General features: G+C 43.5%; 1 protein-coding gene and 1 pseudogene across 1 annotated transcript in view; one reads left to right on the top strand and one right to left on the bottom strand.

Moving 5' to 3' along the window:
- Positions 1-271, bottom strand: part of ADGRE3 (adhesion G protein-coupled receptor E3) — a 39,158-nt gene extending 38,887 nt beyond the window's left edge. The window contains exon 1 of the mRNA XM_059059770.2: positions 128-271. Coding sequence (XP_058915753.1) covers positions 128-152 — 25 coding nt within the window. The 5' untranslated portion in view covers positions 153-271. The remainder of the gene's footprint in view (positions 1-127) is intronic.
- A 6,627-nt stretch (positions 272-6,898) lies between these two features.
- On the top strand, positions 6,899-7,573 carry LOC131755832 (group XIIA secretory phospholipase A2 pseudogene; annotated as a pseudogene).
- The last annotated feature ends 5,784 nt before the right edge of the window (positions 7,574-13,357 follow it).

A 13,357-nucleotide genomic window follows, 5' to 3' on the forward strand; every position in this document is an offset into this window, starting at 1 on the left:
AGGAAACCACAACCCAAGGGTGAAAGGAGAGTGTTCAAAGCAGAGCAGAAGAAAAAGGAGAAGGAAAAGACAGCTAATTGCTGAACCAAGTAGCCCCTGATATGGGGTAGGTTAAGGTTACACATACCTGGAAGAAGCGATGACCCTTGCATTCTTGTGTTCAGGTAATCCTTGCCAGTCAGCTCTCAAAGCTCCCTACCGTGCTCCCTCTCGACCACTTTTCCTATCTCAAGGAAATCTCATGAGACTTGACATGTATCTTAGGTCAGCTGACATAGGAAACCACTAACAGAAAAGTGAACTTCTTCCATCTTTCACCATCAGACCCATGGTTCTGCTTTTCATTAATTTATTTTCTTTACATTTTCTTCACTTGTTTTCAGATGTTTCCTTGGTAGTATGTTTTCCTAGCTATTGTTGATTGCCTTTGGGATTACAGAATCAATTGACCCTAGGAAAGGAATGCCCTTTAATTACAGAGCATTGTCTGAGCATCAGGAAGTGACCGTGGGATCAAAATAAACTTTAAATAACCCTGTGGTTTCGAGGTGGGTATGCCAGAATTTACGATGTCTCTGCTGATATCTAAAGTTTCTGAAAGTGTCATTTTTTACAAATCTGTGATCCCCCTTCCCCCTCAAAATATGGCACTCACCAGATCTGACTGGAGTCTCAAAGTCTTGTAGAAGATGATTATTATTTGGTCATTTGGAGCTATCTAGACCAATTGCAGGATTTGGGAGTCATTGCCTCTCTCAGCAAATATTTATTAAGACAAATTTTATTGAGTGACAAGATCTGTGCTACTTTCTAGGGATATAGCAGTGAACAAAATTAACACAATCTTTTCTATATAGAGCTACAGAGAAAGGGAACATTGGAGGAAAAGCAGGTTTTGGGGGAGAGATAAAATTAAGTTTTGGGTAAGTTGATTTTGAAGTATTGTGATTTCAATATACATTGTATATGTAATCTAGATCACAAAAAGAGGTCTTTTCCCTCCCACCCCCAGCCAATAGATGATAGTTATAGCCATGATAATGGATTAAATCATTTAGAGAGAGATTATAGAGTGAGAATAGAGTTCTGAGTAAGTAATTTAAAATCAGGGAGTGGAGGGACTTCCCTGGCGGCACAGTGGTTAAGAATCCACCTGCCAATGCAGGAGACATGGGTTCGAGCCCTGGTCCGGGAAGATCCCACATGCTGTGGAGCAACAAAGCTCATGTGCCACAACTACTGAGCCCGCACACCAGAACTACTGAAGTCCGAGCACCTAGAGCCCGTGCTCCGCAACAAGAGAAGCCACTGCAATGAGAAGCCCGCTCACCGCAACTAGAGAAATCCCACGTGCAGCAATGAAGACCCAAACCAGACATAAATAAATTTATATAAAAAATAAATAAAATCTGGGCGTGGAAGAGCAGCTAATAGACGAGACAGGGCAAGAGTGGTCAGACAGATGGGGGGAAATGAGTAGAGTATGGTGTCATGGAAGACCAAGGAAAGAGACCAAAATGAATTAAGACTAAAAAATATTCACAGGACAGAGCAGTAAGGAGGCTGTTCTAAGGGTAGTTCCAGTGGTGAGGATGATGGTAGTAATGAAGATGGTGGAGGTGGTAGTGGTGGTGCTGGTGAAGCTAGCAGAGGTGGTGGTGGAAGTGATGGTGGCAGTGGGGACAATTGTACTGGTGGTGCTGGTGGTGCTAAAGGTGGTGGTTATGGTGATGGTGATGGTGGTGATGATGGAAGCCATAATGAAGTGGATCGAGGAAAAAATGGGAGGTGAAGAAGTGGAGGCACCAAGTATAGTCAACTCCAGAGAGAGATGGAGAGTAGTATGTGAATGAGAGAAGATGAACAAGGACCTCCTTGGGTGGTTGGAGCATGGTGGAATTAACCAGTTATTGGGGTGGACATGGCCATGAGTCCTACATAGTAAGACTGTTGGGCTCTCAACATCCCACTGGCTCAGCAGCCATGTACTGGGCCTTCCTGTTGTTTCTCCCTAGTGGCCCTCTGGGGAGGGGGGAAGTGGGGAGGGGATGAAAGTTGGAGGCAAGAGTTGATCAAGAAAGACAGGCAGTGCCACCTAAAGGTCAGGCCAATGCTATTGCAGAGTCCTGGCTCTAGAGCCAGACTGCCTAGTTTCAAATCTTAGCTTGAGTACTTATTTATTAGCTGTGTGACTTTGGGAAAATTATTCAACTTTTCTGTCCCTAAGGCATCTCTGATATGGGAATAGGGATAGCTTCAACAGTCTCCTAAATGGTTGTCTTTACATCCCATGCTCTACCTTGCATCCGGGAAAGCTTTCTGAAACAAGAATCTGAGCCCAGCACACACCTGCCTCACAGCCCCACAGATACTTTGCAGGCTAAATGTGCTTCATAGGCACATAAATCATATTCACTCTGGCCCCAGTCCACCTCACCAGCCTCATCTCCCACCCCTCTCCCTCAGGCTGCTCATCTGCCCTGAGTACTTGCTCAGGCATGGTCCAGCCTCCGGGTGGTCCCCTCCACCAGGAATTTGCCTTTTTCCTCCACTGCTCTGCCCCTGGCCAAGTCTTCCATGTGTGCATTCTTTTGTATGTCCTTCCTTCACCCCCAAGGCGGATCCCCCAGAGCCCTACTCTGCCCCTTTCCCTACCCCAAGGTAGAGTTAACATCTCCCCTCCCCATGAATTCTGTATGTAACCAAACCTAAGGCATCATTGATTTTAAGGTACACCCGTATATTATGTACCACCAAACCTAACAAACTATGACACAATGCCTTCTTATTCTTTAGAATTTTTATGTTATCCTTACTGAACAAGCTCTACCACCCTTACACTCCTCAGTAGAGCACACAAGTATAAACCAAATATCCCTAGCTTTTTACCTGTGATAAGATGAGATTATAATAGCTTTTTTTAAAAAAAATAATTTATTTTTGGCTGCATTGGGTGTTCGTTGCTCTACTGAGGTCAGAGGTAATGTCATCCTGTTAAATCCATGTCGGATCCTGATCCTCCTCTGCTGAGAGCCCATGTGACTCCCACCTCACTCAGAGTAAAAGCCAAACTCCTCACTGTGGCCTGTAGGGTCCTGCATGATCTGCCCCTGTCATATCCTTGCCCTCATCTCCTCCCAGGCTCCCCCTCACTTTTTCTGCTTTGACCACACTGGCTCTTTGTCTTTCCTTGAAGATGCCAGGCACTCTCCTGCCTCTGGGCCTTTGCCTATGCTGTTCCCTGTATCTAAATGCTTTTCCTCAGATACCTTCAGGTAACCATATGTCTCACTTCCTCATTTCAAGTTATTGGTTAAGTGTCCCCTTGTCAGCGAGGCCTTCCCCGACTGCCCTGTCTAAAGTCACACACACACACACACACACACACACACACACACACACACACACACACACATGCCCCATCCCTATTGCCCAATTATTTTTATTTATTGTACCCACCACCTTCTAATATACAAAACAGTTTGCTTATTTACTTTATTGATTTTGTTTATTGTCTCTCTACACTACTGGAATGCCAGATCCACAGGGCAAGGATTTTTGTTTATTCATTGTTGTAACCCTTAGAGTAGCTATCAGCTGTTTCAAGTAACTGACTAGCTCCTGAGAGGTCTCCTGGTGGTAGGGGCCAGTAGTTCTCAGCAATGGGAATCTCTTGGCATCTACATATCTGAGTCCAGGCTCAATCTACAGCCTCACCCCAGAGGGCACTACTCCATTCTGGGTCCAAGGGATAAAATAGTGAACAGACAAAAATCCCCATTCTCAAGGAGTCTTGTTTTTTCACACGCTGTTCCCTCTACCTGAAATTTCCTTTCTCTCTCTAACTCTAGCTCCCCTTCCAACTCCCAGACCCAGAAGAGATATTTCCTCCCAGGAAACCTTCACAATAGGTCCCAAAGTAACTTCTACTAATTGATAGAAATTCCTTTATGATGTGGTTATCTTAGGCCAGTCTCCTTTTAGCAGATCTTGAGGTAGGAATTAAGATGCACATGCTTTGTTGGGGAATGCACATGCTTTTGTAAGGGTTTGGGAGCACTTGATTTGTCTGAGAGGCGGGGTTGTGATCACATGATTTGTTGGGTTAGTAAGGGTTGGGATGACATAATTTGTTAGAGGAGTAAGTGTTGGCATGCAAATGATTTTTTTGGAGGGTAATAGACTGTACATGATATGTTGGGGGGAACAGTTAGCATGCAAATAATTTGTTGGGGGGGTAATTGTTGGGATGTACATGGTTTATTGGGGGCAGGGGTAGAAGGGGTTGGAATTCACATGATTATTTTAGGGAGGATATGGGTTGTCCCAGCTAATTCCATGGGGGAGCTCTGGAATGGGTACCATGGAGATGATCCATCTTGAGGCAGAGCCTTTCATTCCCCTGTTTTAGTCAGTCATTGGTTATGGGCTACCTCTGGGGGTGGGGTGTGTACATAACTTGACAGGCAAAGTGATGAATGGGATCTGGACAGAGCACCAGGAGTGTTCACTACAGTGCTCAAAACTTTGTCTGATTATGTTTACCCACTGCCTCAAAAGTTGCTATATAGAATATGAATGTCACTTCCTCTTCATTTTAAAGTGTTCAAAATAATGATTTCCCATAAACCATGTTGCATCATTACATGGTAAAGCCAGGGGTGAGCAGCTTACATGTAATTCTTAATTCTTTACAGTCTCAAGGATTATGATGTCACTCAGGCTTAATTCATGTTGTGTTGGTGTAGAGGATGATGTTAGTACCTCCCATGGCCCCATTTCCTGGCCTACTCCTTAGAACTAGTTCCATGAAAATATATTTTTAAAGAAACAAATAAAGGAAAAAAATCAAATTTTGTTAATGTCATGAGTGTATTCACCCCCACCAAAGAACAAAGGGATTTTTCTTTCTTTCTTTTTTTTTTTTTTGTGGTACGCGGGCCTCTCACTGTTGTGGCCTCTCCCGTTGTGGAGCACAGGCTCCGGACGCACAGGCTCAGCGGCCACGGCTCACGGGCCCAGCCACTCCGTGGCATATGGGATCTTCCCGGACCGGGGCACGAACCCGTGTCCCCTGCATCGGCAGGCGGACTCTCAACCACTGCGCCACCAGGGAAGCCCCAAGGTTTTTTTTGATGTGGACCACTTTTAAAGTCTTTATAGAATTTGTTACAACATTGCTTCTGTTTTATGCTTTGGTTTTCTGGCTGTGAGGCATGTGGGATCTTATGTCCCTGACCAAGAATTGAAGCCACACACCCTGCATTGGAAGGCAAAGTCTCAACCACTGGACCACCAGGGAAGTCCCAAGGATTTTTCTTTATGTACCCATCTTCCAGCTGTTGTGAGACGGCTGTTACTGTTACTGAACCAAACTTGGGTCCGCTCGCCCACTCGTAGTAAAGCCTATCTACTGACACCAGGTTGTGGTGAAGGAAAATGCAGGGTTTATTGCAGGGCACCAAGCAAGGAGTCCAGGCAGCTAGAGCTCCAAGGCCTAAACTCCACGATGGCTTTCAGGGAAAGGTTTTTAAAGACAGGGTTGCAGGGTGTGATCAGCTTGTGGACATTCTTTTGATTGGTTGGTGGTGAAAGGTAATTGGGTGTCAACATCATCAACCTTCTGGTTCCAACCGGTCTGGGGTCTATGTGCTTGTGGGTAGCATACTGTTAACTTCTTTCCATCTGGTGGGGGTTTCAGTATCTGCAAAACAGCTCAGAGGACATGGACAGAATATTATCTATAGCCCTTGAGGAGGAACTAAAGGTCCTTGACTTTGTTTAATGGCTAAACTATTATTTTGTCTCACTTGACTGTTTTCCTTTTTTTCTGCATTTTTTCACTTCTCTGATTAAATTTATTCTTTGGAACTCAGGGAAGACATAGGAGGATAAAGTTTTTCTACAAACAAGAGGTGGGTGGAGGACATGAAGTGAGGGTGCCTGTCCTGGGAGGGCCCCATGGGGTGCTGCTTGGTACATTATCACTCACATCTGCCCTTTCCTTCAAAAAATTGTCCTGGGCTTCCCTGGTGGCGCAGTGGTTGAGAGTCCGCCTGCCGATGCAGGGGACGCGGGTTCGTGACCCGGTCCGGGAGGATCCCGTGTGCCGCAGAGCGGCTGGGCCCGTGGGCCATGGCCGCTGGGCCTGCGCGTCCGGAGCCTGTGCTCCGCGACGGGAGAGGCTGCGGCAGTGGGAGGCCCGCGTACCACACACACACACACACACACACACACACACACACACACACACACACAAAACTGTCCTCATCTAAACGGGAGCTGCTCTGGCAGGTAATGATTCTCATCCTTAGGGAGCATCTTGCAGCTAATGACTGTTAGAGATGGGGGTACGAAAGGCAAGCCCCTTATCTCAGAGTGGGAGCAACTCTGTGTTATCACCCATGGTCCAGGGCTCCTCCTGGAATCAGGGTGATGTTTGACTTTGGCTGAACCTACCTCTTTTAAAAAATTTATTATTATTTTTTTGGCCACGCTGCAGGGCATGCGGGATCTCAGTTCCCTGACCAGAGATCCAACCCCTGCCCCCTGCAGTGGAAGTGCGGAGTCTTAACCATTGGACCACCAGGGAAGTCCTAAGAACATACATTTTTGTTCAACTCCTTCATCTACCTTATCCTGTTTTCCTCACTCTCTCTCTCTCCTGGCAGCATCCCCAACAAATAATGAGCACCCAGCCCCCACCTACAGAACTTGACCTAACACAATCCCTCCCTTATTTGGCTATATCATCAAAACAGGAAAAAAGAATTCAAGGATACCAGCTCTTTCTGGTTTCATTCTGAGACAAGATTTAGAAATACTGTACATGGGACCTCCTTCCAAGTGGAAGCCCAGTGAAGGCGGCTAGGACCAGCCTCCCAGCCAGGAAGGACACATGGGTATGGAGCTGGTTGCAGCCACTCAGCCCGGGTTCAGCAAGGCTGCCCAGGGCATCCTGGAGGCTCCGTGGAGGTGCACCCATCACGCTGCTCCAGCGACCCGTGGGGTCCCACGCGGCGCCGATGACTTTTCTCCCGCCCTCCTCTTCCTCCTGACCACTACTTTCAGGAGCCAGGAGCAGGCCCAGACCACCGGCTGGAGGTCTACCCTGAAGGGCAACCAGAAGGGTGTTCACGAGAAAGACAAATGCCCGAATGCAGTCTTGGACCTCCTGGGAGGAGAGGACTGGCTCTGCCAGTGTAAATGCAGTGCTGGATCTAAGCCTTTCCCACGTTGTGATGATAAACCGTCCCTGCCGAATGGATGTGGCTCTTCACTGTTCGGTGTTCATCTGAACATTGGCATCCCCTCCCTGACAAAGTGCTGCAAACAACGCGACAGGGGCTATGGGATGTGTGGCAAAAGCAAAAAGGACTGTGATGAGGCGTACCAGTATTGTCCCTCCAAGATCTGCTGAGATTTGAGTAAAACACTAGGACCAGCTCAGCATTTAAGTGAAACCACAGTGGAGCTCTTGCTTGACAGTGTTATACATTTAGGCAGTAAATCATAACTGGGCAGCCAAGGAGCCTCATGTAGCTGTCGCTACAATGAAAAAAATGATCTTTAAAGAAGATACAGGTGGTGACAGCAGATGAGGACAGATGAACATAACCTTTGACAAAGAACTAATGTTTTAACCGCATAAAGCTGCCTTATTTTGGTGAAAGGGTTATTTTTAAAAACATCTTTATTGGAGTATAATTGCTTTATAATGGTGGGTTAGTTTCTGCTTTATAACAAAGTGAATCAGCTATACGTATACTTATATCCCTATATCTCCTCCCTCTTGCATATCCCTCCCACTCTCCCTATCCCACCCTTCTAGGTGGTCACAAAGCACCAGCTGATCTCGCTGTGCTATGCGGCTGCTTCCCACTAGCTATCTATTTTACATTTGGTAGTGTGTATATGACCATGTCACTCTCTCACTTCGTCCCAGCTTCCCCTTCCCACACCCCGTGTCCTCAAGTCCATTCTCTATGTCTGTGTGAAAGGGTTATTTTGATATTAAAACTTCAAACTAAAGAAAAAAAATGGGGGAGGTTATCTTTCTGGATGTCTTGACCAATTTCAGAAAAGGTGCATATTAAGGGGAGAATTTTTTTAAAAGAAAGAGTCTGTAACTCAATTTTCACAACTGTATTTACCAAAAAAATAAGGTCAAGTGTAAAATTCATTATAAAGTATGTTCAACATTATCTTATTTGGAAATAGGGGAAAACTTCTCTTATGTTTGTTTACTGTAAACATTTAAATATACATTTATGCTTGGAAAAAATGAACACTGTACTTGGATCATGGCAGGGTGCAAATAAGATCCCTTGTTATTAATATTATTTTATTGATAATGATGAAGATGATGGTTGAATCCTATTTGAACTTAGAGTACTTAGTCCTTACACCATACTGCCACCTTCCGGGGAACCTACAGAATAAGAAATTCAAAGCAGCTTCAAGTGCTGGGTTTATGAAACAGGTCGAAATCTTTGGGATGAGAGGAACTGAAGCAAATCCTACAAAAATATTAATTAGTGCCTTTTTATATCACCTTAAATCTATTAATATGTTCTTATTGCATTTGAAAATTCAGGTCCAAAGATACTCATTAAGTTAATAAGCTAAATTTTGTAACAAGTGCATAAAAATGGGAGTTAGGAACTTTATGCATATCCACCCATCCACCCACCCGTTCATCCATCCATCATCCACCATCCATTCACCCATCTTCTACTCATTCATCCAACAAATGTTTAAGATATACCTTCTCTGTGCTCAGTGATTTTATGTCAGGGTTATTAATTTTACTCAATCTCAATTTTCTCATATTTCAAGTGGGGTTAATCATGTCAATCCATTTACTCTTTAGGGGAAAGAAATACATTCATGGCACTAACAAAATTTGATTTTCTTTCTTTTATTTGTTAAAAAATGCATTTTTCATGCAAATAGTTCTAGGCAATAAAATCAGATAGTTGGTGCAGAGCAAGTTTGGGAATAGAGAAATGTTAGAGGATTAAAATAAAGATGTTGTTATGTAGTTAACTTACAACACTGACATATTTTGAGTAGCTATTGTAAATTATATATCACTTCAATTTTAATGACCTCACCACATTGCATTGTGTGGAATTATTTATTCAATTCCCTACTGATAGACAAGACACTTAGGCTGCTTCCATTTTCACCCTATAACAAATAATACTGCAATGAACATCCTTATGTGTTTTATCACTGAGATCTTGCGCAAATATTTCTACAGAGTAATTTGTTGGAACTGAGTCAAAGGGTAAAGACATTTGAGATCCTGACTTATTCTGTCTAAATGGTGCTTTTACAAGATTAATGATTTATATTTCCTCCTGCTTTGATTGTCTCCTCTTTGCCTCTTGGATGAGGGAGGGATTCCTGCCCAACTGTTATGGGGATAGTGGAACACATGACATCTGATGCTGGACAGACAGCACTTTATTAGTCACATATACTCATAGCCCTGGGGGGTGGGAGGATGGCATGTGTCACACAGGATTCCATGGGGCTATACTCAACAACAGAGTTGAATAGAGTGAATAGCCAGGCGTTGTCAGAGGCAGGCTTTGTAGTGATAAGAGGATGAAGTGCCCTGACATTCCCATGGGTGGATGTGACTGGCTTGTTTGAATAATTCTGCAGGCTGGCAGGGCACTGAAGCCCGCTATTCAGGGATGAGCAGGAACTGCGCCTGGTCCCCATGATAAGGAGGATTGTTTGCTAGGGGATCATTTCTGTGGGAGTAGAGTGAGGAGGTGAACTTACAGTAGGCCATTCAAGACCATCCCAGTTTTCCCCAGATGTCAAGGCAGCCCATAATAGTGGACCTTAATTTCAGGCCTTACACCACACCTCCCAAACAATAAGGTCAAGTCTAAAGAATAAAACAATGAATAATGTAAAAGCTCACCTCCCAGGCACAACCAGGATTAATGGTTGCGACCAGCCTTCCGTCTATCCCTGTCTGCATACCTGCAGAGAAGGATGGCAGACCAGGTCAAGTGTAGGGAATATGTGTCATTCTTTTTTGACTGCCCAGATCAATTCAACACCTCCTATGCTCCTCACTCTAGAAGTCAGATCCCTCCCTTCCTTGCCTCCCTTGTAGCACAGGGCTAGGCTCCACAGAGCAGATCCAGCATCACTTGAATCCTAAGCTAGCAATGCAGAAGGCAAGAATTTCAGGGCACCCGTGCTGGGAGGGTAGTGAAATGGAGAGGACCCTATGGTCCTTCCCTGCCATGTCCTCTGCCTGCCTTTTGTCTGTGGAAAAACTTTAGCCGAAGAATAAGTTTAATCAGAGAAGTGAGAAAATGCAGAAACAAAGGAAAACAGTCAAAGGAGACCAAATAATATTAGTCATTAAGCATAGTCAAGGACCTTCAGTTCCTTCTCAAGGACTATAGATAATATTCTGAGCCAGATCCTCTGAGCTGTCTTAGAGATACTGAAACCCCCACCAGGTGAAGATGTTAACTACATGATGACCAGACCGTAGCCATGACATAAGCTGCCACAATTCCAAGAATTGGCCTCAAGGAAATGGGAAGAATCCAACCCTGGAAGTGAAGATTAACTGTACTTAAAACAATCAAAACGATGCTGCTCAGACCACTGCATGACCAATTTCAAGATGACTGTCAGAGCTGGCTGTGCTGTTTCTGCATGTAGCCCCCTCCCTCTGTCTATAAATCTCTTGCCCACTGGTTGTCAGTGGGAGAGGGAGTCAGCCTTTGGACAGAAGTCCTCCCTCCCACTGGTTGCTGTCGTCCAGGATAAAGCAAACTTTCCTTTCCACCAACCTTGCCTCTTTATTGGCTTTTGAACAGCAAGCAGCTGGACCTCCTCTTTTGGTAACAGTAGCAGCAGCTATACAAGGTTTTCTGGGGTTACCAGTGCCAGAGGATCAAGAGTTAGCATCCAGCACCCAGGGTTGGTCACTTGAGTGTCTGGATTTTGGGGTCTGTGCCTGCCACGTGGGAAATTACCTTAATGCAATGACAGGCTCCAACTATATCACCAGGCAAGGCATGCTGGAGGTCACAGCATAGAAATGTTCACAGGCCAAACTGAAATACTTAAATCACATGGTTTACTAAATCAACTTAAAACACAGTGAGGAACAAGAGGAGAGATGGAGTAACACACTTAGGTGTGTGAGTGGACAGACCATGCTGAGTTCTAGGGTATACAATGTTCGTATGTCTTGTCTCTTCCCTTTGCCCAGTCAGGCTTCCCTGCTGCTGCTGAGGACAGAGCTGAGGTTTGAGCAAGCGGTCCCCAACCAGAAGGTGCCCTGGACAATGACATATGCTTTTGGTCACTGGCATTGAAGTCCAAGGAGCAAGTGAGAAATTCGAGGACTTCAAGGCCAGTTGGTTGCTTCTATATGTGATGGGGAGCTTAAAAAAAAAATGACACGCTCAAAGCCCTAAAATATTTGCTCAAGTCACTTTACTAAAAGAATGTCTTATTTCCTACATCCTCGGGCTTAAATCATTTAAAACTAACTTAGAGAGTGGCATGGACATATATACACTACCAAATGTAAAATAGATGGTTGGTGGGAAGCAGCTGCATAGCATGGGGAGATCAGCTCGGTGTTTTGTGACCACCTGGAGGGGTGGGATAGGGAGGGTGGGAAGGAGGGAGATGCAAGAGGGATAAGATATGGGAACATATGTGTATGTATAACTGATTCACTTTGTTGTAAAGCCAAAATTAACACACCATGGTAAAACAGTTATACTCAAATAAAGATGTTAAAAAAAAAAGGAACGAAACTGGGTCATTTGTGGAGATGTGGATGGATCTAGAGACTGTCATACAGAGTGAAGTAAGTCAGAAAGAGAAAAACTAATATCGTATATTAATGCATATATGTGAAACCTAGAAAAATGGTACAGATGAACCAGTTTGCAAGGCAGAAATTGAGACACAGATGTAGAGAACAAACGTATAGACTCCAAGGGGGGAAAGTGGCGGGTAGTGGTGGTGGTGGCGGTGTGATGAATTGGGCGATTCAGATTGACATGTATACACTGACGTGTATAAAATTGATGACTAATAAGGACCTGCTGTATAAAAAAATAAATAAAATTAAGAAAAAAGAGAACTGTATCAATCAACATACAACAAACACACATGAAAAATAGAAAATATAAGATAACTGTAAAATAAGGTGGTAAAAGTACATTAAACATATCAATAATCACATTAAATGTAAGTGGATTAAGTTCCCCTGTTAGAAGAGAGTTACTTTCAGACTTCGTTAAAAAACAAAATCCAGCTACGTACTATTTCTTTTTTCTTTTTCTTTTGTTTCTTCAGCTATGTACTATTTATTAAAAAACATCAATTAAGAGAAAATGACAAAGAGGTTGAAAACAAGAGACATATCAGACAAATACTAACAACAAGAGCAAGAAGATGTTATGGCAATATTAGACTAAAATTAAAGGCCAATTTTAAAAAGGGAAGAGGGGGAGATTTTATACTGATATAAGGTTATGTCATCAAAAACTATAATGATAATAGCCAATATTTATTGGGCACTTATAACATGTCAGGCATTATGATAAATGTTTTGCATACAGGCATTATATCATCCAATCCTCAGTGCAATCTCATTATTGCCCCCAATCAACAGTTTAGGAAACTTGAGGCACAGAGAAATTAGGTGGGTCACAGGTTGGCTAGTATCAAAAACCAGTACTCTTAACCATTGGGCTATGCAACTGATACCATACCTTTGAAAAATATAAAGCAAAATCTGTCAGGAATACTATTCCTACACTTTCATCTAAAATCTTAAACTTCTTCTTTAAGTTTGAGTCAGTCTGCCTGGAATTTATTGTTGTGAATGATGTGAAATAGGGATCTAAGAACTTAATCCTTTAGCCAATTGTCCCAACTGCCTCCTTTCCCCATTGATTTGAAATACTACCCCCAACCCATATAAAAGTCCATACATGCCTGAGTCTGCTTCTGAGCTATTGTTTCTTTGATCTATTTGTGTATTCCTATGACAGTAACACACACAAAGAGCTTTAATCTCTAGCCATAACTCATTACTCAGTGTTCCTAGAACATGTATTTCCCCCTTGCCTCTGTGTTTTTGCTCACACTATACCCCCAAGTTGCAACATTTCTCACCCACTGCGCTAACCATTCTCCGTGACTTGATATTCATCCTTTAAGATCTACTTTCAACCAACTATGCCAAATTTCTTCATTTCTCTTCCACATATTATCAGTTAAAAAAATTCTGCTAATACATCACATATAACAATGTGTTGAGTTAGTTTTATTGGAATGGATCAAC

The sequence above is a fragment of the Kogia breviceps genome, chromosome 4 (assembly GCF_026419965.1).
Source record: "Kogia breviceps isolate mKogBre1 chromosome 4, mKogBre1 haplotype 1, whole genome shotgun sequence".
In the NCBI taxonomy this organism is placed as follows: domain Eukaryota; kingdom Metazoa; phylum Chordata; class Mammalia; order Artiodactyla; family Physeteridae; genus Kogia; species Kogia breviceps.